We start from the raw sequence: 27046 nt of genomic DNA on the forward strand, positions 1-27046 counted from the left end.
CAGGTTCGGAAAGCCACTGGTCTGTTTCTCAATATGTTGTTTGAATTTTAGGATTAAAATGTTTCTTTCCTCCTGAGTTTGAGTCTCCTAAGGAAGAATTGTGCTCCCCTTTGTTAGGTTTCACTGGAGTTTCTCAGTCAATAGAAATATGCCAAGCCATGAGAAGACACTTCATAGCCTTGATGTAGGAATCATTCACAGAAATGCTGGTTTGAAAGTTCACCCTTGTGAGGAACTCGTGAGTTATGGAACCATAGAGAATTCTTGGAGGACAGAGGGGCAAATGTATACTTACTACCCTTGAGAGAGGAAGCTCTCCAATGTTTGACAGTGACAGACCTTTATTTATGCTGGACTTAAGGTGATGGTTTACTTGGGACTGGGAGGTTTCCTAGGATTCAGGACTTTCAGTGCTGAAATGAAGAGAGTTCCACATTCACAAAACAGACTCGGAGAACGAACTTATGGTTACGAGGCGGGAAGGGTGGGAGGAAGGGCTAGTTAGGAAGTTTGGGATCGACATGTACACACTGCTGTATTTAAGATGGATAACCAACAAGGACCTACTGTATAGCCCAGGGAACTCTGCTTAATGTTATGTGGCAGCCTGGATGGGAGGGGAGTTTGGGGGAAAATGGATACATGTATATGTGTGGCTGAGTCACTTTGCTGTGCACCTGAAACCATCACAACATTGTTAATCAGCTCTACCCCAATATAAAATTAAAAGTTTAAAAATATAAAAATAAAATAAAATGAGAAGTGTTCCAGGAAAACCAGGACAGTTGTTTACCCTTGCTAGACTGCCCTGCTCATTGTAAGACATTTAGCATCTCTGGCTCCCACCCACCAGTGGCGCCTCCACCCATTGTGAGAACCCCAAACACTCCCATACATTTTCAAGTGTCCCCTAGAGGTAGGGACCACTCTGAGTCTAGCTCGAGGCTAGGGAATCTCTCGGGATAGCATTATATGTCACTCTGGTCCTCTGGGCAAGACCATTACTGAAGTAAGGTGGATGCAGGAGGCCACCTTCAGTCTTCAAACAAACAAAAATCCAAATGCAGTTAGTTTAAATGCCTTTGGCACAAAAAGAGAGGTAAGGAGAGGTGAAAATGGTTTATTTTTTTAAAAATTTTAAGATTAGATTTATTGATCTCAACAGACTTTCTAATAGACAATGTTCATCGAAAATCCAGTGCCTGTTAAAAAAATAAGAAAATTGATTCTATTTATAAACTTTTAGTCAGCTTTTTATTGTTTGTGGTTCTTATTCACAAATAATTACTAGTTCTTACAGAATTTCAAATTAATTTGTATAGTCGTGCAAGATGTCCAACATTTAGGTAATTTGGAAGCACCCTGCACCCCCATCCCATCTCCTTGGAATCAAAGAATCAGTTCCTAATGAGAGCACATCCTTCAGAAGGGATGAGACAGAAGAAAGACGGGTGACCTCTGAAAGGAAGATTTAGGATACTACCAGTAAGTGTAAGAGCAAGATATGTTTTGAAAAATTGCTCACTAATTACAGGACTAGTGTGTAGAACTTAGGTGCACGTTATTATTATATGTAAAGAATATAGATGCTAAAGCATGATTTTATTGATTAAAAACACCCAGCCTGGTTCTATTACTTACGGGGATTTAAAGAGATTATACTGGGTAACGTTGGTTGAGACACATTGCCTTACATTTCAGAATTGGTCAATGTATTCTTTATTTAAACTGATTGATCCTCATCCTCTCCTTTTAAACATAAGCTTGTTCACAGAGATACAGCCGGAAGTCATGTTGTCATGACAACAGTTACACGCTGGGAAGAAAGACTCTTTCAAATGGCCAGTGATTGCGTTTTTAATCACTGATTTATATTGATAGCAAAACTAAATAGGGATGGAGAATTGGTAATTATGTGTTATTTGGGCTCTATTTTCACATCTATTACTGATATGTAATTTTTGAACATGTGTTATAATACATAAATTTTGCATTAATACATACAATTCTATCTCGTCTATTTTCTGTCTTGTCAGTAATAATATTCTCAAAACATATGGAGTCTCCTGCTCAAAACTTCCGATAGCATTTTGTTGCCTGTATAATAAATTCTGAGCTTAAAAATGTGGTTGTGTAGGGGCCCTATGAAAAGTAGCTTCCACCTCACATTCCACTTTCTCTCTCCACGGCATCCTTTGTGGATCCCACACACATATGAACCTTGACTCTGGCCTTCAGGAGCTGAGGGAGATGCGTGTCTCACACTGGAAACTATAATACTAACGTCGACTGAAAGAAAATCCACAGCGTAAGAGCTGTCAGTAGAATTTTACTCCAGGTCTTAGTGAATAATAGGCCGGGAGACAGCCTCTCAGCTAGCTCTTGAGCGTACGTATAGTTTTGGCAGGGGAATACGCGCAGTCAAGCATACATCTCAGTAAAAGGTTACTGCTAGTCACGAGGATCAGATATTTCAGTTAATGCTTTTAGTGCTTATGTATGGGAAGATGCAAGAATCGGGGTTCATTAAAAAAATTGTTTTTGGGGACTTCCCTGGTGGTCCAGTGGTTAGGACTCGGCACTTTCACCGCTGTGGCCCTGGGTTTAGTCCCCGGTCAGGGAACTGAATCCCGAAAGCCGCGAGACACAGCACACACACACCCCCCCGCCCCCGACAAAAAAATTGTTTTTTTTCTCCTGAGATATCTCTAACCATCTAAGCGGCCTGTTTTTTCCAAAGCACAGAGTGCGTTATCCTGTTTTCATCTTGAATTCCTTTCAGAGTGTACTGTTTCAGGCAGCAGCTGCAGTGGCTAATGACTTAATCCTTGTAGAACTGGATGGTGGGCAACATTCTTTGTTTTACCCTAAGTAGAAAATTGTCCTAAATGATCTCTAAAGGGAGGTGGTCGTACAGGGAGGAAATGGTTAATTAAAAAAATGGGTGATTAGGAAAAGTCTCTTGGAGGAACCCACCCTTGAAGGATGACCAGGTTTTAGTGTGGAGGCAATGGAGAAGGGGATTCCAGTGCAGGGAAACAGCACAAGCAAAGGCACAGGGATGCAGAAATGTATGGCTTGTTGCGAGACACTGAGTACGCACCTGGCCTGGCCTGGAAGGGGCATAAGGGAGTGAGAGGGCAGAGGGCGCGGAAGGCATTGAAGGGGGCATTGATTGGATACACTGCCATGCTAAAGGAGGTCGATTTCTTTTGTGCAGGAACAAGAACAGGGAGTGGTTGAAATGGGTGTTCTCTGGGAGATTACCAGCTGCAGTATGACTAGCAGGAGCCGTGTAGTCACCGTAATTGATTATGAGCCACTTTCGAACCCAGGTGAGGCTCTTGAGAGCTTGGACTCATGCAGTCTGTTGGGGTTGGAGGCCGTGAGTATGAGAGCGCTGTACTGCTCCAGATTCGTTTCCTGAAATAGATAGTTTTGTGTATTGATTAACAGGTACTCGGGAGCAAGGGTTCTGGTGTGCGGCTGCCTGCCTTGAATCCCAATTCTGCTGTTACTAGCTGTGGGAACCAGGAGTCAGTGACTTACCCTCTCTAAGCATCATCTATAAAATGGTGATAAGATAACACCAACCTTAAAAAGGTTCTCGTAAGGAGTAAGTGAATGGATAAACATAAGGTGCTTAGAACAGTGCCTGACACGTGGCAAGCACTTCAAGTAAACAGTGTGGATGCTGGTGTTGATGAAATGGAAACATTGTTGAGTATTTGGTACTTTTTCATAATTTTTTTTAAGCAATCTCAAGAAAATAAGTTATCTGACTCTATTCCTCCCCAAACATCTCAGCCTGCCCCTCTAGAAACACTCACTTCTGGTTAATTTGATGGGTAGTTATTGACCATCCATTGTGTGCTGGGCATTGTACTCAGTGCCAGGGATACAAGGGTGAAAACGCTATGGTCTTGTCATAAAGGAGCCTAGAGGCCTTTAATAGGTGGCCATTGGTCCACACAAAAGAGTGCAGGAAAAAATAGTCCACATGTGACAAAGGACCACACGTGTCAGAGAGAGAAAACGAGCAAGGGAGAGAGGGGGGATTACTGAATACATAATCTCTAAATTGTTACTGCCAAGGTCATTTTGATTTTGAAAAAGCACCTCCCAGGAGTGGATGATTAAATCATATATTTGTGCAACTATATTGATAAATTATATCGGGCTTTTCCAACTATATCTTATTATTTTAAACCATAGCTTTGGAATTTCTTTTCCTTTAAGTTTAGAGGACTGGGCTTAAATTTCTGAAGAGCAGCATTAATCCTAGAGACGTTTTAAAATGAAAGCAGTGGAAGGTTGTGAGTGGTTCAAAATTGTTGGCAATTCCTGACCTAGAATTTTAATATTTAATCCTGAACTGCTTTTATATCCTTCCAGTCAGGGGCCCATATTATGTTTTTCAGGACCTTCCAGTTTGAGGCTCCAAAGAAATTTTTATAGAAAGGATCCCTCTTGTACCCCTGGGTTACTGGAGGCCTCCGAGCAGTGCCATCCACTAGAAATACAATGTGAACCACATATATAATAGTAAATATTCTAATAACCACATTAAAATAAGGTAAAAGAAACAGGTGAAATTAATTTTAATCGTGTATCTTACTATTTAACCCAGTATATCTGAAATATTGGGACTTCCCTGGTGGCACAGTGGTTAAGACTCTGCGCTCCCAATGCAAGGGGCCTGGGTTCAATCCCTGCTCAGGGAACTAGATCCCACATGCATGCCATAGCTAAGAGTTCACATGCCACAACTAAGGAGCTGGTGAGCCACAACTAAGGAGCCTTCCTGCCACAACTAAGACCCAGTGCAACCAAATAAACAAAGTAAATAAATAATCTCATCTTAAAAAAATAAAATATTATCATTTTGACATATAAAAATTATTAATAAGATATTTATATTCTTTTTATTGTGCTGAAAAAATAGTTCCAGGTTCAGTGTGTGTTACACTGGCAGCACATCGTCACTTGGACTAACCACATTTCCTGTGTTCAGTAGCCCCATGTGGCTAGTGGCTACCATATTGGACATCACAGCCCTGGAACTTTGGCCTTTTCAGAGCCCTGGGCCACTTCAGTAGCTACCTAAACAGTGGCTGTTATGTTTGATGATTTTTCAAAATTAGTGTTTTTATTGTTAAGGAAAATATGTAAATGTGAAAAAGTGAGTTTGATTTGGACCTCAGTTGCAGACAGTTGAGTTAATCATAGGCCACAATTCATGATGTATTTTCATCACTGGTCCATATAAAACATCTTGTTTTATGTTCTTACTTAATTACCTCCTGTTTTATTCCCTTACCTCGCTCCTATTCTCTCCACCCATGGGCAACGATCCTAATGTGTTTAATGTGTAACTTTCTGTTCAGAAGTGTACCTGCGATGTACATTGTTGTTTTTTGTGTGTGTTTTCTTAATTTATTTAAAGGGTGTTTTTCCCCCATGTGCTTTGTTTTAGAGATCTATCCATAAGGCTGGGTGGACATTTAATGCATTGTTTCTAACTGCCGCATGGCACTCTGGTGTTTCCCTTTCCCCTTGTAGAATGGTGGGCTCCCAGGGTGTGCCCCTTTCCCCAGCACCGTACATAATCTCACAGGGGACACCCTGGCTTGGATCCTCTAATGGAACGATGTGAGGAGGTGTGAGCTCTACACTTAGTATTGCTGGGTTAAAGGGTGTATATTATTTACTTGTTTTGAAAAAAAATGATATCTTATTTTTATTGATGATATACTTTTTAAAAAATGTATTTATTTTATTTATTTATTTTTGGCTACATTGGGTCTTTGTTGCCATGTGCAGGCTTTCTCTAGTTGTGGTGAGCAGGGACTACTCTCCGTTGCGGTGCGCGGGCTTCTCATTGTGGTGGCTTCTCTTGTTGCAGAGCACTGGCTCTAGGCGCGTGGGCTTCAGTAGTTGTGGCACATGGGCTCAGTAGTTGTGGCTCACGGGCTCTAGAGTACAGGCTCAGTAGTTGTGGTGCACGTGCTTAGCTGCTCTGCAGCATGTGGGATCTTCCCGGACAAGGACTTGAACCCGTGTCTCCTGCATTGGCAGGCGGATTCTTAACCACTGCGCCACCAGGGAAGCCCTGGATATACTTTTATATAATTTTGTTCAGTGAAAAATACAGCATTGCAAGTGTTTGTTGAATCAGATCCTTTTGATTGGTAAGGTGAATCAAATTGTGGCTTTTTTTTTTAGGACTCGCTAACCAATTCAGTTCTTATAAATGTGTTTCTCAAACAGACCCAGTGGCCATGAAACAGGTCAGCTTTCCCAGGGTGGCCAGTTGGAATTTGGGCCAAGTGCAAGTAGCCTTTATTCACAATAAGAAAATTTGCAATTTTTGCTCTGTCAGCAGGGTAGAATATATGTGTTTTTAATGAATCAGTCATCAAAGCAGAAAGTGGAAGAAAAAACATAGTTATTACCCTTAAAGAAAAAAATCCCATGGAAAATATACACTGAAAATGCACTCTTCCTTTTAAAAGTAATTTATGCTGTTTGTTTCTCCAAGGAGAATAAAACAAAACAAAACAAAAATACAGTGTTTTATTTTACTCAACTCCTCTCCGGTCCCGGCTCCATGGTTAGGTACTTTCCACTGTAATAGTTTCTAAGGGAGGGATAATTGCTCTCAGTTCATTTATCAAAGTGCACCTGTGACACAGGAAGACACACAAAGTTTGTTTCTACAAGGAAGGAAACACAAACAACTATGCTGGGTGAAGTTTCCATGTAGTCATACACTTGTCCCCACTGATCTCTGCCTCTTTGCCTGCAACAAGGAAGACTTTGACACAGCGTCTGATTCATTTGCTTCCAAAGAGTATTCCTCTGTACCCACTTCTGAGATCTAAGGATCATTTGTGTGTGCTGAGCAGAGTCTTCTCTCAAAAGGCCTTTAGGTTATAGTAATTTCTTTCAGAGAGGAAGTAATGGGGAGAGTTGAGGAGGAAGATGCTTAGTATCAGAATTCATGAACAGATTGACCGTCATTTACAGATGGACCCTAACTACCAGTAGATCTAGAAAGAAGGAAATGGAACTAACCCAGAACAAAAACTTTGTATGAATCAGAGTTTTCACAAGTAAGAGGCTTAGATTTTGAGACGAGGAAAAAGAAACCTATTTCTGTAGCATAATAAATTTGGAATCCTTCCCAGACACCCTGCAGATAAGAAACCCCTAATGCTTCAGGAGCATTTTTTCTAGTAGGAAAATAATTTTAGCATATTGCCTGGGATTTATGGCCTAGTGGGTAACCAGTACATTTGTGGGTAAATAAAAACTAGCAAACTGTGATTCTACTTTCTTTTTGGATGTCAGTGCAAGGTAGAACTCAGCTGGGACTCAGGAGGCAGGCAGCCTAGTGGTACAGGCCACAGCCTCATTTTACCTCCCTCCCTCCCTTCCTCCCTAGCTCCCTTTCTTTCTTCCTCCTTTCCTTCTTTGTCCTCCGCTTTCCTATAGCTCTCATTCATATTGGTGTTATCTCGGTAGCCTCTGCAGTTTCAGAGGATGAGGTATGAGAAAAGGGAGCCACTCCCAGCTATATCCACTTACCTGCAGAAAACTTACGTTGCACACTTACTGTGCGTGAGACATGTTTGCGGTACATCGCAAATGCGGTACCTGTAAATGTGGTACATTTAATCGGTTGATTAAAATAAAAAGAGGAACAAGCTTGATCTTGGCTTTAAGGAATTTCGATCTGTTTAATTTGTGATTAGTAGCGTCTCTATGACACTTTTTCTGATCTTTTTGCTTCTGAGGACCCACAACTTAAACACCAGATAGTTCCACATCTTGATCACTAAAGAAATCCTTCTAAACTTTGAAAACTAATTTATTGTTTGAGATTTTCGAGAATAATTATTCTGTTTACTTGTCCTTTCCTGGAATTTTGGCCCAATTACCTAATACTGTCTTATGCTCGGTTCTATTATGAGAAGCGTAAAAAAAATGAGACTTTCTACACGTGCATCCTTGGCAGATGGGATCCACAAATACCCCTGCCTCTTTTCTGCCAGTAGCCTCAGCATCTCTGAAAAACTCAGAGCTCTGCATACCACTCTTTCATTGCTGGAAAAGAATAACCAAGCTATTGCACAGGTGTACATCAGCTAATAGGTTTTGCCATTTTGTTTTCCCCTGGAGAATCTTTGTTTTTGTCTCCTGACCTAGAATTGGAAAGAGTAGGGGAGGAGGATGGTATTAATCAGAGAATCAAAAGCCTTGAGTCAAATGAATGGCTGAATGTTGCTTGTGGTTGGTTGAATCCTGATAGATACTTTTTTGAGGTTTGTGAAAAATTAGGCCCAACACAGTGTCTGCCTTTGGTATTTTTTTACAGGAGTTGGAGATGAGGTTAAAATGCTTGGATTGGTGGGGGTGAAAATGAATGAATGATAACCAACGAGGTTATATTCCAACAATATGCTGTTTTGGACAGTGTCGGAGGAGTTGGGAGTCAGGAACCTGGGTTTCTTAACTCAACTCTATAATTTAGATGCCTGTAAGTTTGGTATTGAATATGGGGTTGCAAAGACAATCCATTAGAAGCTGTTTCTTTCCTAGGTACTAGGTCTGGAATTCAGTTTCCTGCCATTAGATGAATGAGTTAGGATCAACTTCAACTGCTAGTAATACAAGACTCTAAAATAACAGTGACTTATTACAATAGAAATGTATTTCCGTTTCACGTAGAAGAAGCCTGGCAGTCCACTGATATAGTGGCTCTGTTCCACAAAGACCTCAGGAACCCAAATTCCTTGACCTTACTACTCCAGCATACCTAGGGTATAGCCAGTGTACTCACAGTCCAAGGCAGCTTGTCTGTTCCAGGCAACCAGAAAAAAATGTGCCTGCCAGCTATTTTATAAGGAAGGCTCTTAGAAGCTGCCATACAGTCCTTGTACTTACATCCCAATAGTTAGAAGGTTACCTGCATGCAAGGGAAGCTGAGAAATGTATTCTAGATGGCCATGTGTCCAATAAAAAGGAAGAAGACGTTGATGAACACCTTGTAGTGTCGGCTGCCTTATTTATGAGACCCAAACACCAGGCTTCTCATAGACAAAAGGAAAAGCACAGAATGGTTTGCCCAGTTAACTTTATTATTAAAAAAAAAGTTTATACGTAATTACCTAGTGTACAACATGATTATAATTTAGAACAAGATTACAAAATAAAACCACCTAGGTGCAATGTGAAACGATCATCAGTTACTGCCTTTCTACTTCCAGTGCTGTTTACCACATGCTAAGTTCCTCTTAGATTTGGTGCTTAGGAAAAAGTTTCTGTTTTGGTAAACTTCTTTTATTAGATAACTAAAACTTTGTAAATTTTAGGGGCAAGAAATTAAATTTCTTCTCAACTCCATGGCTCTGTTTTCTCATGTTATTTTATTGGTTTCAAATACATTTATATATTTTATATAAGCTGCTTAAAAGAGAAAAAATTCTCTTTTTATTTCAGAAGAGTAATAAAAAACAGCTTTTACCCTGATCCTTTTTGTTTGTTTGTTTTTGTTTTTTTGCGGTACGCAGGCCTCTCACTGTTGTGGCCTCTCCTGTTGCGGAGCACAGGCTCTGGACGCGCAGGCTCAGCGGCCATGGCTCACGGGCCCAGCCGCTCCGCGGCATGTGGGATCTTCCCGGACCGGGGCACGATCCCGCGTCCCCTGCATCGGCAGGCGGACTCTCAACCACTGCGCCACCAGGGAAGCCCTACCCTGATCCTTTTAAATGTGTTTTTAAAAGTTAATCTCAGAAAAACATTTCTCTCTGAACTCCTCCACCCCATCCACAGCCTAAAAACCCTATTTTACATTTTACGTCAAATGTTAAAGCTTGTCCACTAACCACTTAGGCATACTGGACAAGTTACTTCAGTTATGCTGATTTTTTAAAGGGCCCTTAACCTTTAAAAATACATTTAGCAAATAGAATGGTTCCCAAACAAAAATACACTGAGATATCTCCACAGTCAATGACAACCAGTTTCCCAACCTTGATCAAGTTATATAACGCTGCTGAAATCTGTATCTTTACCTGTAAAATGGGAATAGTATCTCTTGTACCTGTCTCGTAAGATTTTGTGGGATCAAATGAGATTGAATTAGTTACAGGACTTTGAAAATTCCGTAGTGCTCTAGAAGTGCATGCTCTTGTTCTTGTATCAGAAACAAAATACACATATTTTAATCTATGGGAGTATAGTTCTATATGCTCCCACACACCGATTATGACTTTAGAAAAGATGGCATCCACTTCCACTTGCGCTTTTAACACGCTGATAAAAGGCCAAATTGTAATTGGTTGTTGAATACTTTGTTGATTCCCTAGATTCTCCATAATCATCTTTTGTCCTAATACTTAATGTAGATGAGAAGGCCAGGCCTCTCATGCCACTGTATAGAATAATAATGACCTTGAAGTTGGTCTAGGCAGCCCCTAGAATAGCTTCCACCTTGTTATCAGTGCTCTTGTGTACCAGCCTGAGGAGGACCACAGCTCTTAAGAGAAAAGTGTATTGAAGACCCTGCCAAAATAGTGGAAAAGAAAACAGGCTTTATTTAATATACTTTCAGACCTGTCTACCTTGAAAGAGTATGGTGCCAGTAGTAATTGTATCTGTGTAATTGCATGGAAGCCAAAGAAAGATTGCTGCCCGAGGTGGCGTTTTGTCTTTTCTCCAACTGCTCACTGTGAAGGAATAATCAAATGAGGAAGATGTGTGGTTGGTTGACCGCGGACATGGCAGCTGGACGCGTTCTCTGAACGATGTTGTACAGGTGCTTAATCTCCATATGCTTATGGGTCTTCCTGTTACACGGTGTTTAGGCACTAAATACCTAAACTTGAAAGCAAAGAATATTAGGGCTGACTTGTTGATCTTCCTGCCAAACCTGAATAATCCCGTCTGGTATTGAACAGGATGCACTGCTGCCATTCAGTTAGTTGAGTGGTATAGTCAGACAACTGGAGGAAAAAGTAATAAACCTGCCTAGCAATTTTATATAAATATGTTGCAACCTTTACTTTTTAAAATCACCAGCAAGTTGCTGATTCAAGAGCATGCCCACCTGCACCCATTCTCCGTTTTTTTTGTGTGAATAGACTTTTGAATTTTAGAGATTGGTTGGCTTCAGCACAGGTGTTTCCCAGCACGTCTTAGGAAAACAAAATTGAGGTTATTGAAATGGTCTGTAGCTTTCTTAAAGTACTATTCTGCATTCAAGTTCTAAGGTTTTATTTTTACGTTTTTTGGAGGGGAGGGAAGACTTTTAGCCTGCGGCTTCTCAATAGTGATTGTAAATTATGCTACTTTGTGCACGCTCTAAAAGGAAATAGTGTTTTAGGTTATATTTCATATCTTAAAATTTTAGTATCTCCTTTTATAAGTTGTAAGAAAATGCATGTTTTATTGTGTGTTTCGGATGAGACCTTATTATGATATTTAAAATATTCTGCAGCCAGGTCATATGATTAACTTCAGTTATATCTATGTATAGGTATGGATGTATGATTGGATATTTACAAATACCAATATTTCCCCCTGGATAATTTTTAGTGGCTTACATTTCATGCCCTTTAGTTTTTAAATTTGTCTTTGCAGAGTCCCCCTGACTCTGTTTTTATTTTGGTTAACAGTCTGTGAACAGAGAGGCATAATTTCCCTTTTATTTTCCACCATCATCGGATCAGTTCCTATTTACATACTTTCTTCTTTTTTTTTTTTTTGATATTTATTTATTTTGGCTGCACCAGGTCTTAGTTGAGGCATGCTGGATCTTTAATTGTGCCATGTGGGTTTCTTAGTTGTGGCATGCATGCGGCATCTAGTTCTCTGACCAGGGATTGAACCTGGACCCCCTGCATTGGGAGTGTGGAGTCTTACCCACTGGATCACCAGGGAAGTCCCTACATACTTTCTTGAGGACATAAGGTAGAGCAGAAACAGTCTCAGAAGAAGGATGTCTTAAATAATAAAGCAGACTTCATAAACTATTTTGTTCTGATTTCATTTCTGCTTCTTTAATGGCTCAACTGCATAACATAAAGCAACCACATGCTGATTTTTTTTTTGGGGGGGGCTGCGTTGGGTCTTCGTTCCTGTGTGTGGGCTTTCTCTAGTTGTGGCGAGCAGGGGCTACTCTTCGTTGCAGTGCGCGGGCTTCTCATTACGGTGGCTTCTCGTGTTGCGGAGCATAGGCACTAGGCACGTGGGCTCAGTACTTGTGGCTCGAGGGCTCAGTAGGTGTGGCTCATGGGCTGTGGAGTGCAGGCTCAGTAGTTGTGGTGCGCGGGCTTAGTTGCTCCATGGCATGTGGGATCTTTCCAGAGCAGGGCTCGAACCCGTGTCCCCTGCATTGGCAGATGGATTCTTAACCAGTGCGCCACTAGGGAAGCCCCCACATGCTTATTAAAGAGGTGCCACAAACTCAGACCAGTGGGTCCTCATGTGATATGTTGTTTCTGAATTGATATGTAAGTGACCACTGTTCTCATCTAGTTTTCTTGATCTAAATAAAAACTACCTTTTCAGTAAAAACACATTTGGTGGTTGCAAACTCTCAGAAGTCTTAGTTTTTCAATGAAATGCACTATGGTTGATGCCATTTCAAAAATGTTTCTATTACATAGTATTTTCCCCCAAAGCCACATTTGAATGAAGTAATGAATAGCGAATAGTAACAGACATTTACTGAGTGATTGTTACATGCCTGGCTTTGTGCTAGGCACTCTGTTCCACATCAACTGTATGGCACAGAAGCTGTCATCAGTTCTGTAATAGTAAGCAGACAGGCCATTAGAAATTAAGCTGTTTGTCAGAGGTCACACAGCTAGCCAGCATTGGAGCTGAGATTCAAGGCTGTCCGCTCTCTCCAGAGCTCCTGCCTGTGATAGTAATGTGGCCCTGAAACAAATTTAATAGAGTAAGCCCAGCAAAAACTATGTCCCCAGTGAGTTTAAATTAAGAAATATTGTGTTGATCTTATGCCAAAACATTTGATAAAAATACACAAAGTATACAGTATTGCCAGGCCCAAATTTAAGAACCATTTAAATAGTGAGTTCTTGGAACATTTTCTCAAGAATCTTTAACAGAGCTTGGTTCAAGATGGTGGAGTAGAAGGATGTGCGCTCACTTCCTCTTGCGAGAGCACTGGAATCACAACTAACTGCTGAACAATCATTGACAGGAAGACACTGGAACTCACCAAAAAAGATACCTCACATCCAAAGACAAAGGAGAAGCCGCACTGAGACAGTAGTAGAGGTGCAATCACAGTAAAATCAAATCCCATAACCGCTGGGTGGGTGACGCACAAACTGGAGAACACTTATACCACGGAAGTCCACCCACTGGAGTGAAGGTTCTGAACCCCACATCAGGCTTCCCAACCTGGGGGTATGGCAGCAGGAGGAGGAATTTGTACAGAATCAGACTTAGAAGCCTAGTGGGATTTGATTGCAGGACTGGGGGAAACAGAGACTCCACTCTTGGAGGGCACACACAAAGTAGTGTGTGTATCGGGACCCAGGGGAAGGAGCAGTGACCCCATAGGAGACTGAACCAGACCTACCTGCTAGTGTTGGAGGGTCTCCTGCAGAGGCGGGGGGTGGCTGTGGCTCACCTTGGGGACAAGGACACTGGCAGCAGAAGTTCTGGGAAGTAATCCTTGGCATGAGCCGTCCCAGAGTCCGCCATTAGCCCCACCAAAGAGCTGGATAGACTCCAGTGCTGGGTCGCCTCAGGCCAAACAACCAACAAGAGGGAACCCAGCCCCGCCCATCAGCAGACAAGTGATAAAAGTTTTACTGAGCTCTACCCACCACCAGTCCCTCCCATCAGGAAGCTTGCACAAGCCTCTTAGATAGCCACATCCACCACAGGGCAGACAGCAGAAGCAAGAAGAACTACAGTTCTGCAGCCTGTGGAAGGAAAACCACATTCACAGAAAGACAAAATGAAAAGGCAGAGGACTTTGTACCAGATGAAAGAACAAGATAAAACCCCAGGGCTTCCCTGGTGGTGCAGTGGTTGAGAGTCCTCCTGCTGATGCAGGGGACACGGGTTCTGCCCCGGTCCGGGAGGATCCCACATGCCGCGGAGCGGCTCGGCCCGTGAGCCATGGCCGCTGAGCCTGCGCGTCCGGAGCCTGTGCTCTGCAACGGGAGAGGCCGCAACAGTGAGAGGCCCGTGTACCGCAAAAAAAAAAAAAAAAACAGAAAAACAACTAAATGAAGTGGAGATAGGCAACCTTCCAGAAAAACAATTCAGAATAATGATAGTGAAGATGATCCAGGACCTCAGAAAAAGAATGGAGGCAAAGATCGAGAAGATGCAAGAAATGTTTAACAAAGACCTAGAAGAATTAAAGAACAAACACCAGAAGAATTAAAGAAGAAACAAACAGAGATGAACAATACAATAACTGAAATGAAAAATACACTAGAAGGAATCAGTAGCAGAAAAACTGAGGCAGAAGAAAATATAAGTGACTTGGAAGACAGAATGGTGGAGTTCACTGCCGTGGAAAAGAATAAAGAAAGAAGAATGAAAAGAAATGAAGACAGCCTAAGAGACCTCTGGGACAACATTAAACACAACAATATTCGCATTATAGAGGTCCCAGAAGGAAAAGAAAGAGAGAAAGGACCCGAGAAAATATTTGAAGAGATTATAGTCGAAAACTTCCTTAACATGGGAAAGGAAATAGCCACCCAAGTCCAGGAAGCGCAAAGTCCCAGGCAGGGTAAACCCAAGGAGAAACACGCCGAGACACATAGTAATCAAATTGACAACAATTAAAGACAAAGAAAAATTATTGAAAGCAACAAGGGAAAAACAACAAATAACATACAAGGGAACTCCCATAAGCTTAACAGCTGATTTCTCAGCAGAAACTCTACAAGCCAGAAGGGAGTGGCACAATATATGTAAAGTGCTGAAAGGGAAGAACCTACAACCAAGATTACTGTACCCAGCAAGGATCTCATTCAGATTGGATGGAGAAATCAAAAGCTTTACAGGCAAGCAAAAGCTAAGAGAATTCAGCACCACCAAACCAGCTCTGCAACAAATGATAAAGGAACTTCTCTAAGTGGGAAACACAAGAGAAGAAAAGGACCTACAAAACAAACCAATAACAATTAAGAAAATGGTAATAGGAACATACATATCGATAATTACCTTAAACGTGAATGGATTAAATGCTCCAACCAAAAGACACAGGCTTGCTGAATGGATACAAAAACAAGACCCATATATATGCAGTCTACAAGAGACCCACTTCAGACCTAGGGACACATACAGACTGAAAGTGAGGGGATGGAAAAAGATATTCCATGCAAATGGAAATCAGAAGAAAGCTGGAGTAGCTATACTAATATCAGGTAAAATAGACTTTAAAATAAAGACTGTTACAAGAGACAAGGAAGGACACTACATAATGATCAAGGGGTCAATCCAAGAAGAAGATATAGCAGTTATAAATATATATGCACCCAGCGTAGGAGCACCTCAATACATAAGGCAACTACTAACAGCTATAAAAGAGGAAATTGACAGTAACACAGTAATAGTGGGGGACTATTAACACCTCACTTCCACCAATGGACTGATCATCCAGACAGAAAATTAATAAGGAAACAGAAGCTTTAAATGACACAATAGACCAGGTAGATTTAATTGATATTTATAGGAAATTCCATCCAGAAACAGCAGATTACACTTTCTTCTCAAGTGCACACAGAACATTCTCCAGGATTGATCAAATCTTGAGTCACAAATCAAGCCTTGGTAAATTTAAGAAAATTGAAATCATATCAAGGATCTTTTCCAACCACAATGCTATGAGATTAGACATCAGTTACAGGGAAAAAAACCATAAAAAACACAAACACATGGAGGCTAAACAATACATTACTAAATAACCAAGAGGTCACTGAAGAAATCAAAGAGGAAATCAAAAAATACCTGGAGACAAATTAGAACAAAAACACGACAATCCAAAACCTGTGGGATGCAGCAAAAGCAGTTCTAAGAGGGAGGTTTATAGCAATATAAGCCTACCTCAAGAAAGTAGAAAAATCTCAAACTATCTAACCTTACACGTAAAGGAACTAGAGAAAGAAGAACAAACAAAACCCAAAGTTAGTAGAAGGAAAGAAATCATAAACATCAGAGCAGAAATAAATGAAATAGAAACAAAGAAAACAATAGCAAAGATCAGTAAAACTAAAAGCTGGTTCTTTGAGAAGATAAACAAAATTGATAAAACTTTAGCCAGACTCATCAAGAAAAAGAGGGAGAGGACTCAAATCAATAAAATTCGAAATGAAAAAGGAGAAGTTACAATGGACACCACAAAAATACAAAGCATCCTAAGAGACTACTACAAACAACTCTGTGCAAATAAAGTGGACAATCTGGAAGAAATGGAAATTCTTAGAAAGATATAACCTTCTAAGACTGAACCAGGAAGAAATAGAAATATGAACAGACCAATCACAAGTAATGAAATTGAAACTGGGATTAAAAATCTTCCAACGAACAAAAGTCTGGGACCAGGTGGCTTCACAGGTGAATTCTATCAAACATTTAGAGAAGAGCTAACACCCATCCTTCTCAAACTCTTCCAAAAAATTGCAGACGAAGGAACACTCCCAATCTCATTCTATGAGGCCACCATCACCCTGATACCAAAACCGGACAAAGATACTACAGAAAAAGAAAATTACAGACCAATATCACTGATGAATATAGATGCAAAAATCCTCAGCAAACTACTAGCAAACAGAATCCAACAACACATTAAAAGAATCATACACCATGATCAAGTGGGATTTATCCCAGGGATGCAAGGATTCTTCAATATATGCAAATCAATCAATGTGATATACCATATTAACAAATTGAAGAATAAAAACCATATGATCGTCTCAATAGATGCAGAAAAAGCTTTTGACAAAATTCAACACCCATTTATGATAAAAAAAAAAAACTCTCCAGAAAGTGGGCATAGAAGGGACCTACCTCAACATAATAAAGGCCATATATGACAAGCCCATAGCAAACATCATTAATGGTGAAAAACTGAAAGCATTTCCTCTAAGATCAGTAACAAGACAAGGATGTCCACTCTCACCACTATTATTCAACATAGTTTTGGAAGTCCTAGCCATGGCAATCAGAGAAGAGAAAGAAATAAAAGGAATCCAAATTGGAAAAGAAGAAGTAAAACTGTCACTTTGCAGATGACATGATACTATACATAGAGAATCCTAAAGATGCCACCAGAAAACTACTAGGACTAATCAATGAATTTAGTAAAATTGCAGGATACAAAATTAATGCACAGAAATCTCTTGCATTCCTATACACTAAGAACAAAGGATCAGAAAGAGAAATTAAGGAAACAATCCCATTCACCATTGCAACAAAAAGAATAAAATACCTAGGAATAAACATATGTAAGGAGGTAAAAGACCTGTACTCAGAAAACTATAAGACACTGATGCAGGAAATCAAAGATGACACAAACACATGGAGAGATATACCATGTTTTTGGATTAGAAGAATCAGTATTGTGAAAATGACTGTACTACCCAAAGCAATGTACAGATTCAATGCAATCCCTATCAAATTACCAATGGCATTTTTTACAGAACTAGAACAAAAAGTCATAAAATTTGTATGGAGACAGAAAAGATCCGAAAAGCCAAAGCAGTCTTGAGGGAAAAAAATAGAGCTGGAGGAATCAGACTCCCTGACTTCAGACTATACTACAGACTACAGTAATCAAGACAATATGGTACTGGCACAAAAACAGAAATTTAGTTCAATGGAATAGGATAGAAAGCTCAGAGATAAACCCATGCACCTATGGTCAACTAATCTATGACAAAGGAGGCAAGGATGTACAATGGAGAAAAGACAGTCTCTTCAATAAGTGGCACTTGGAAAACTGGACAGCTACATGTAAAAGAATGAAATTAGGACACTCCCTAACACCGTACACAAAAATAAACTCAAAATGGGTTAGAGACCTAAATGTAAGACCAGACACTATAAAACTCTTAAAAGACAACATAGGAGGAACACTCTGACATAAATCACAGCAAGATCTTTTTTGATCCACCTCCTAGAGTAATGGAAATAGAAACAAAAATAAACAAATGGGACCTAATGGAACTTAAAAGCGTTTGCAAAGCAAAGGAAACTACAAAAAGACAACCCTCAGAATGGGAGAAAATATTTGCAAATGAATCAACGGACAAAGGATTAATCTCCAAAATATATAAACAGCTCATGCAGCTCAATATTAAAAAAACAACCCAATCAAAAAATGGGCAGAAGACCTAAATAGACATTTCTCTGAAGAAGACATACAGATGGCCACGAAGCACATGAAAAGCTGCTCAACATCACTAATTATTAGAGAAATGCAAATCAAAACTACCATGAGGTATCACCTCACACCAGTTAGAATGGGCAGAAAATCTACAAACAACAAATGGAGAGGGTGTGGAGAAAAGGGAACCCTCTTGCGCTATTGGTGGGAATGTAAATTGATACAGCCACTATGGAGAACAGTATGGAGGTTCCTTAAAAAACTAAAAATAGAATTACCACCTGATCCAGCAATCCCACTACTGGGCATATACCCAGAGAAAAGTGTAATTCAGAAAAACACATGCACCCCAGTGTTCACTGCAGCACTATTTACAATAGCCAGGTCATGGAAGCAACCCAAATGCCCATATACAGACAAATGGATAAAGAAGATGTGGTACATATATACAGTGGAATATTACTCAGCCATAAAAAGAAATGAAATTGGGTCATTTGTAGAGATGTGGATGGATCTAGAGACTGTCATACAGAGTGAAGTGAGTCAGAAAGAGAAAAACAAATATCATATATTAACACATATATGTGGAACCTAGAAAAATGGTACAGATGAACCAGTTTGCAGGGCAGAAATACAGACACAGATGTAGAGAACAAACGTATGGATACCAAGGGGGGAAAGTGGCGGGGAGGGGGGTGGAGGTGTGATGAATTGGGAGATTGGGATTGACATGTATACACTAATATGTACAAAACAGATAACTAATAAGAACCTGCTGTATTAAAAAGTAAATAAAATTAAATTTAAAAAAATCTTTAACAGAAAAATCCTCAGTTACAAATAACTACATATTTCAGGTACACTAAATATCTTAATGTTAATGTTTTTAAAGGAAAATAGGGAAAAAGAGTTAGAAAATCAACACTCCCAAAACTGTTAAGAGGTTTATTACACCTGTAAAAAGAATGCAACCACAGGAAAGCTCAATTGAGTACAACATGAATTTTTCTGAGGCTGTGATAGACACTTTAGGGTCCCAAATAGGCCCTGCAAATAAATATCAAGAAATAGCAGGGGCCCTGAAACTGTTTTAGGTCAGCTTTCCTCCCCTCTGTCTGGCAGGCCAGCGGGTCAGAGTGCTCACAGATTTTGTACATTTGGGGCGCATTCCCTTGTTTTCCACAGTCATTGTTTTTGCCAGTTCCTTTGACTGAGGACAGTTTCACCCTGGGTTCTAAACAGCCTCTGTATGCTGCCTGGAACCCTCAGCACACCTATAATAAATGATCCAGACCTGGAGTCCTGGCTCCACGCTCTTGTCTTCAGAAGTCGGTGGTGAAGCTGGAGGGAATGAAGAGCCTTCTCGCTGTTTTCTGACAAGGAGGTTCTAGGTCCAGAAAAAATTAAGGGACTAAGTAGTGAGTTAGGAAAGAAGAGAGGCAAAGGAAGCAGACCACCGGTGACCGGAGAAAGTGTTTCTTGTTTTGTTTTGTTTTGTTTTTGAAATTTGGCCTTTTTTATGCTTTTTTTTTTTTTTTCGGTACGCGGGCCTCTCACTGTTGTGGCCTCTCCCGTTGCGGAGCACAGGCCCCGGATGCGCAGGCTCAGCGGCCATGGCTCACGGGCCCAGCCGCTCCGCGGCATGTGGGATCTTCCCGGACCAGGGCACGAACCCGTGTCCCCTGCATCGGCAGGCGGACTCTCAACCACTGCGCCACCAGGGAAGTCCCGGAGAAAGTGTTTTAAAGCTAAATTCAGATAGTTTGGATTAAGGCATCTGGCTCCCTCTGGAATAACAGTGCTCAAAAGACAAGCCAGCAGTAGCTGCAGCTAAGACTTCCGAAGAGAGAGGTTTTTCTTCTCTGAGAATGGGAGCATTATGCAGATTACTCTTCTGATTTTGAAAACACAGACCACACAAGAGCTTCGGGAGCTTGCCTTTGCATAGAGGGTGAATCCTTAGCCCTTATGGCCTTAAATCTTATCCTAGACCACTCACATCTCATTCAGGTGACTTTCTGTTGTAATGACACAACAGGCTCTTCCCTGCCACGTGGCCTTTGCACTTGCTGTTCTGTCTTCCAGGAGTGCTGTTCTCTTGTCTCTTCCCAAGGCTGGTGCCCCTTCTAGTTTGGGGTGACATTGTTCCTTCCTCAGACCATCCTATCCAAATAGCCCACCCTATCCCCAGACACAATTGATCCCATTATACCTGAATTGCCTCTTTTATTCATTACTGTATTCTCAGCTTCTAGCATAGTGCTTGGAAGGTATTGGAGGCCCTCAGTGCAAGAGAATGAATGAATAGATGGGTGAATAAATGAAAGAATGATTGAATATAATTCACATTTTTTATTCTCTAGAGCCAGCAGTTAGATGGAGTTTGGTGGAAAAGATTAATTACCTTTTCTGTTTTCCTAGGCCAGTGTGGTCCCAAAACCAGCAGCAAGAAATCAGCACCACCTGGGAACTGTTAGAAATGCAGATTCTCAGGCCCCGCCCCAGAGCAACTGAGTCAGAACCTTGGCGGGAGGGTAGGGGTGGGTAGTACCCAGCAGTCTGTGTTCTAGCAGATTCTCCAGGTGACTGTGAGCCTTGAGAACCACTGCCCCAGTTCACGGATGCTAGACCCGGGTCTGTCTGATGAACTCTGTGCCCCCCAGCCCTAGAACAATGCCTGGCACAGAGTAGACAGGAAATATTTGTTGAATGAGTTAATCTGTCTCCTCTTTCTTCGAAAGGTGCTCACCCCCTGCCGTACACACTGAAGGCACTGGGTATACAACTGTCAAGGAAGGGAGTGAGTGCCATTAAGAGGGCCAGAGGGAGGCCTCTTGTGCTCTGCACTGCAGACGTTGCCAAATTTAGAATCCCAGCTCACCCATCCCTTCTTCCTGTGGCCTCCGGAGCAAGAGGGGAGATTTCCAGCTGCTGCTAGATGCTAATTCGTTTTCATTTGACCCTTCAGTTCCTGCAAGTGAACCCAGGGGAGAGGGTGATGAGAGGCAGGCTTGCTTCACACACAGACCAGGGAGGAGAGCAGGAGAGAAGTGGTAGAGGTGGAGCCAGGCCAGCAGCGGCACTGGCGCCCAAGGCGGCTGGAAGGGGCAGGTCCTTGCTGCTCATAGACGGGCTCCTTGTTTCTATGCCAAGTATTGCTCTTGGCCCAAGAGGCTCCCAGCACAAGAGAGACTTTCTGGGGCTCTCAGCCTCGCTATTTTTACACTCCGACTTCCAGGCCCTGCTTCTGGAACAAAACTGCAAATGACAACGTGGGCCACAGAGCCACTTAGAAAGGATATCTATAGCTTTCTGCTCTTACCACTGAACCGTGTCCCACTTCCCTCTTCTCCTTGAAGGCGCCTTCAGCAAGATGCAGTGATGCAGTGATGACATGACAGGAGACCATAAAGCTTCTTAACTGTGAGATCCTGTAGGGAAGGGAGGAGGGAGAACTAGGTGGGATCTCAGTCTCTGCTGTGTGCCCGAGTGTGGAATAGGATCCTCGGGTTTCCAGTGGGAGAGGCTGCAGATCCATGGACCCGCTGAAGTGGCTGCCTGGGTTTACTGGATGCAGAATTAGAGAGGGAGACACGGAAGGGAGGACCCTATGCAACGCGTATATTGGAAGTGTCCTTGCATGGATGTACCTAGTCTCCAGGGCAAATCTTGGTGCCCTCACTCACCAACTCTGTAACCTTGGTCAGGTCAGCTGGCCGGTCTCGTAGCTTCAGACTTGAAGCCACTGTGTCCTTTCTTATGTGTCCCTCCCCTGCCCCCGCCCCGTTTATACCCCTTCTAAATTCCCCCAAGCTGACCACAACTGATTTTTCTCAGATCTCTGAAAAAGTAACATCCATTTCTACATAGGGACATAGTTTACCCCCTTGGCTTTAAACCAAACTGCCGTCCTCTCCGAGCCTTAGAAATGGGATAACCATAGCGTGTCCTTCATGGGGCAGCAGTGGGCACTCCACAAGCTCCTGCAGTAGAGAAGCACTAAAGCAGCTGGGTGTTTCAGCCCACAGCCCACATCAGCATCCCTGTTACTTTTACTGTTAATAACAGCACAGTTGTCACCAGCTGCTGAGAACCTCATGGCAGCATTACGAGAACTTGGGTTTAAGCCTTGAAAGGCCCGGCTTCTTGTCTTGGCTGGCTATTATTCCCACTCTTACCTTCTGGTGGGATTGATGTGAGCATTCAACTAATCCCTGTTTTCAAGGAAAATCATGCCTACAAGACCAATATTTAAAACAGGTAAAAATGTTGCTGCAACAGTCAAAAGACTCTGGACAGGCCTGGAGTTCCACCTACCTGCACCACTGTCCTCCTCCCCCATTTGATAACATTTGAAAACCACTGACCTGTTGAATAAGGTCCAGGGTACTTATTTAAATGTGTACATAGTTCTATGTAGGAAAACAAAGCACATTGGGGCTTTGAAGATTAAACAAAATGAAGTGTAATGGCACTGAGGTACCTCAGAAGGCATATTTCTTGCTGTTCCTGTGGAACCTATCAATAAAAAAATGAAACAAAATCTCAACTCCAGCCCAGGACTCTTTCCAGTTTATCATCTTGTATTTCTTTTTGTCCATAACAACATTCACATATGCCTTCAAGGGAAGTAGACATGCTCTTAACTAGAAGCTAGTATTCCCGAGCTTTGTGAAGTTGCTCTGTTTTATGAAACTACGCAGAACTGATTTCTTCAGAATTCTTCTTTGCTAAGGGCCAAGTTCAATTCCCATCATTCAGGACTTCATTCACTTATTTCTCCCTCCTTCTTTGTGCATTCTTCCTTCTTATCTTCCTTTCTTCTGTCTACCCTTCTGTCTATCCATCCATCCACCATCTATCCTCCATTCATCCAGCTCATTGTAATTGAACACCTGCCATGCTAGGTGTTGGAAATATGATGGTGAACATGACAGAGATAATGTCTGCTTGCCCTTACAACCAGGGTAGGGTGATGCGGAAGGGATTCTATAAATAATTCTGAACTGCTGATAATATTGTAGATGTGCCCACCTCACTTCCTTCATCATCATCATTTGATCATCACCAATTTTCAGCAACAGAATAACCCACCTTGTAATTTTTATTCCAACAAAATCTCACCAGAAATTCAAAATATAAACCAAATATAAGTGAATGGGTCTGGTTGAAACAGAACAGACCACTTTCTGCCATGCAGCCCAAGGCCCCTCTCAACCACTTTGGAAAGCCACACCTGAAGACTGCTGACCTTGGTCTCTGCCCTTGTGCTGATGTGATTTTATATTCTCATAGTGTTACGTAGCTATTCTTCGTGTATGCTAATGTCCCAGCTGTAGAGACAACGGGGATACATGTGTAAATTCAGGCCCTCAGACCTTAAAAACAACAGAAACGGTAACTAGCGTCCTCTTTAGGTCCTTTTAGTTTCCATCTCGAGCTTGTTGTCTGAGCTCCTAGAATTGGACAAGGGAACACCCTTGGTAGGGTTTTCTCCAACTTAATACCAAGACCTGTGTATTTTACCTTTCCCATCCCAGTTGAAATGTTTAAAACAAAATAACAGCAGAAACAACCGTCTCACCCCCTAAAACGGAGACAGGACAGAGGAGTGTATGCACATGTTTGTTTCGAGTTGCTTCTGAAAGATTTGGGTAACTTGAAATTATTTAATCGTGCTTAATTTCCTGTAGGGGGAGGGGAAATTTCCATCATAATTTGAGACAAGTGGCAGTTTTGCCTCTGGCAGATTTAAATGAGAAAAGTGAATGCTGGGATGCTAACCAACCGCATGAATGCACATCTGTGCCCATAGCCTTAATCAACTTCTTTGTTTGGTTTCTTTTTTTCTTCTTGCGGCTGTAGCAGCCTCAGTGACGCCAGCCCACAGGATGCAGTGACATTTGCTGAGAGCAAGGCCCACACACTTTCTCATTTAAATTGCTGTAAAGGCTCCAGCCTCGGGCTTCCCTGGTGGCGCAGTGGTTGAGAGTCCGCCTGCCGATGCAGGGGACACGGGTTCGTGCCCCGGTCCGGGAAGATCCCACATGCCGCGGAGCGGCTGGGCCCGTGAGCCATGGCCGCTGAGCCTGCGCATCCGGAGCCTGTGCTCCGTCCGCAACGGGAGAGGCCACAACAGTGAGAGTCCCGCGTACCGCAAAAAAACAAAGAAAAAGAAAAGGCTCCAGCCTCTTGTGAATGACCACACAGAAAAGGGCCTCATCCTTAGAATGAAGTGATCCCTAGATTTAGAGCACAAGTTTATTAAGTTTTTCTACCTATGTATGTTGATAATAGCCACCTGCAATTCCTCCATTATGCCTCCCTCTCTATGGATTTCTTACTCTGCTTCCTTATGTCTCTCCTCTCTTCTCTAGCACTTTAATCCATCTCATACTCAACTCAAAGAAGGCCAAAAATGAGATTTTTAAAAAACAAATAGTTATCCAGTAAATTAATAAAATATTGATATAAGCCAGGGATGACTGAAATTGCCCAGTAGGTGTATTTTATTTCCCCCACACACATACAGTTCTTAAAAAATTATTTTTTGAATTTAAATGCCTTTGGACTTTGCACGTGCTTACCAGTTTGCCACCATCCTCACCATTCTCTGTTGTATCCCACACCTATCCTCCTTCATGCATTTATATTACTGGCCGGTTTTTAGAGTCAGTCTGGTTCCTTTTCGAATTCCAAGGCTTTTTCAGTCTGCCCTTCTTGGGAATCTTGTGTGCAGTTTAGAATGCTAGAGTATTACGAAAGACATGGCTACGTTGTAGATGTTTACAATCAAATGGGAGGAGTTGTTAAAGCAAATGAAAGGTATAAATCCAGTACTCATAAATCCAGTAACTCATCCAGAAAGCAGTTAAAGAACATTAGAGTTGTACTCATCGCTGGGAATGATATATGATCCCAAACAGTAAATCTTACAAATGTACAAAGGGATACAGTAGGTTTTGTGTGTAACCTTGCAAATTTTGCTTGGGTAGTTGATTCTGACTAATGGAGCCTTAGCCTGTTAGTTCATAGGGTCCTTGGAGCTGTAAGATGACTTGATGATGGGTCCTTTATATCCATGTTCTCAAGTGTCAACCTTCCAGTTCTTTCCATGTTTCTTTCCGTATTCCCCCTCTTTCCATACTTCGTGTCCATAGGATGGCTTCAGTTCTCATTTGGGCTCTGGACACATCTGTCTGTGGAATTCTCCTGACTGTTGGTAGTAAAATTGGAAGACTGTAATTGTTTCCTCTTTGAATAAAACCCTCACTTTTTTTCCATTTTCCAGCAGATATATGGAGTGATCACTCCTTTCAGACTGATCCAGATTTGCCACCTGGCTGGAAAAGAATCAGTGACATCGCTGGGACCTATTATTGGCACATACCAACCGGGACGACTCAGTGGGAACGCCCTGTCTCCATCCCAGCAGATCTCCAGGGTTCTAGGAAAGGGTCCCTTAGTTCTGTAACGCCATCTCCCACCCCAGAGAACGAGGTAAAATGGAGTGTCTTTGTGATGGCTTAGTAGAGTGGATGTAACTTGTGATTTCTCCTTAGACTCATTGCTTCTGCCCCAACAGGTCATCCAGGTAAGCTTTTGATTTTCATGCATGTTGCATTTGAAACCGAAATGCTTCCTCTTAGTGAAGAGTGTTAATACCATCTTTCAGGGATGTCTTCATTTTTTTAATGGCTTTTGGTCTCTTGAAACACCATTTCAGGTACAGAAAATAAGAGAGGCTGATTAATGAGAAGTGGTTAAGATTCCCTGGGGCTCGTGGAGGCAGTAATTTACTCTGTAGGTGCTGTTGCGTGGTGCTGGTTCCATAAAATATTTACACACAGAAGAATGTCTCTTGGCCAGATGTGTTATAATTACTGCATATCTTACTAATATCTGTGGGCTCATTTGACTGCATGGAGAGAATGTCTGCAGGAATAACCCTTGAGAGCCCTTAAATGCTTAATTTCTAATAAAAAAAAAAAGAGGATCTGTTTATTTAGCAGAAGTGACATTGTTTTAGAAGTAATTAGCAGCATAAATTTGTTCTGTCCCTGAGGATGAAATCTGATGTTTAAACAAAGAACTGAGGCATTAAAAAATTCCATCGTGGTATTTACTAATACAAAAATCCCTGCAGTGAACCTTTGTGAATCCTGGTAACAGTGGGAAAAGGTTAGAGTTAAGTAATGGCTTTGCTGGAGAAAAGAAGTTTCATTCCTAACACACGGGCACTTCTGCCTTTTTTTGATCACAGTCTTCTGCTCTTTAAACAACTCATTTTCTTTTACTTTGAGGACATGGAAGGAATTTGAACTGCATCCCTTACCCCAAAGTTTCTCTACATATTTGCCGCTATTATCACCCTTCCTGTCTTTGAAAGTAAACAGCATCTTCCATTATTTACTCGCTCTTCTCTGGGAGGCAGGAAGACCTACATTCCAGCCACATTCCTGCTTTTACTGGGCTTAGGCATCTCACCCCACCTGGGACTCAGATTCTCCATCTTTCAAGTGATGGGTTGAGGCGAGCTATAGGCCCCGTTGATAGACCAGGGCCTTGGTTTGTTGGTACTTGGCCCTGATGATCAGGTATGTGCTTCAGTTCCACTGAATCACTTAGGATTTTGTTGCTTATCACTGGGTGATT

The 27046-nt window shown here is 41.7% G+C and overlaps 1 protein-coding gene across 14 annotated transcripts in view; it reads left to right on the forward strand.

The window, feature by feature from the left end:
• APBB2 (amyloid beta precursor protein binding family B member 2) overlaps positions 1 to 27046 on the forward strand; it is a 376970-nt gene that overhangs the window by 232617 nt on the left and 117307 nt on the right. For 11 of the 14 annotated variants that reach the window (XM_027103089.1, XM_027103091.1, XM_027103094.1 and 8 more), the window contains one exon: positions 25683 to 25891. In XM_027103089.1, the coding sequence (XP_026958890.1) occupies positions 25683 to 25891 (209 nt within the window). The remainder of the gene's footprint in view (positions 1 to 25682; positions 25892 to 27046) is intronic. The other 3 variants (XM_027103101.1, XM_027103097.1, XM_027103100.1) reach the window with 1 other exon arrangement.

This window comes from Aethalodelphis obliquidens, unplaced genomic scaffold, assembly GCF_003676395.1.
Source record: "Aethalodelphis obliquidens isolate GAN/ISIS:26980383/991018 unplaced genomic scaffold, ASM367639v1 scaffold6, whole genome shotgun sequence".
NCBI lineage: Eukaryota > Metazoa > Chordata > Mammalia > Artiodactyla > Delphinidae > Aethalodelphis > Aethalodelphis obliquidens.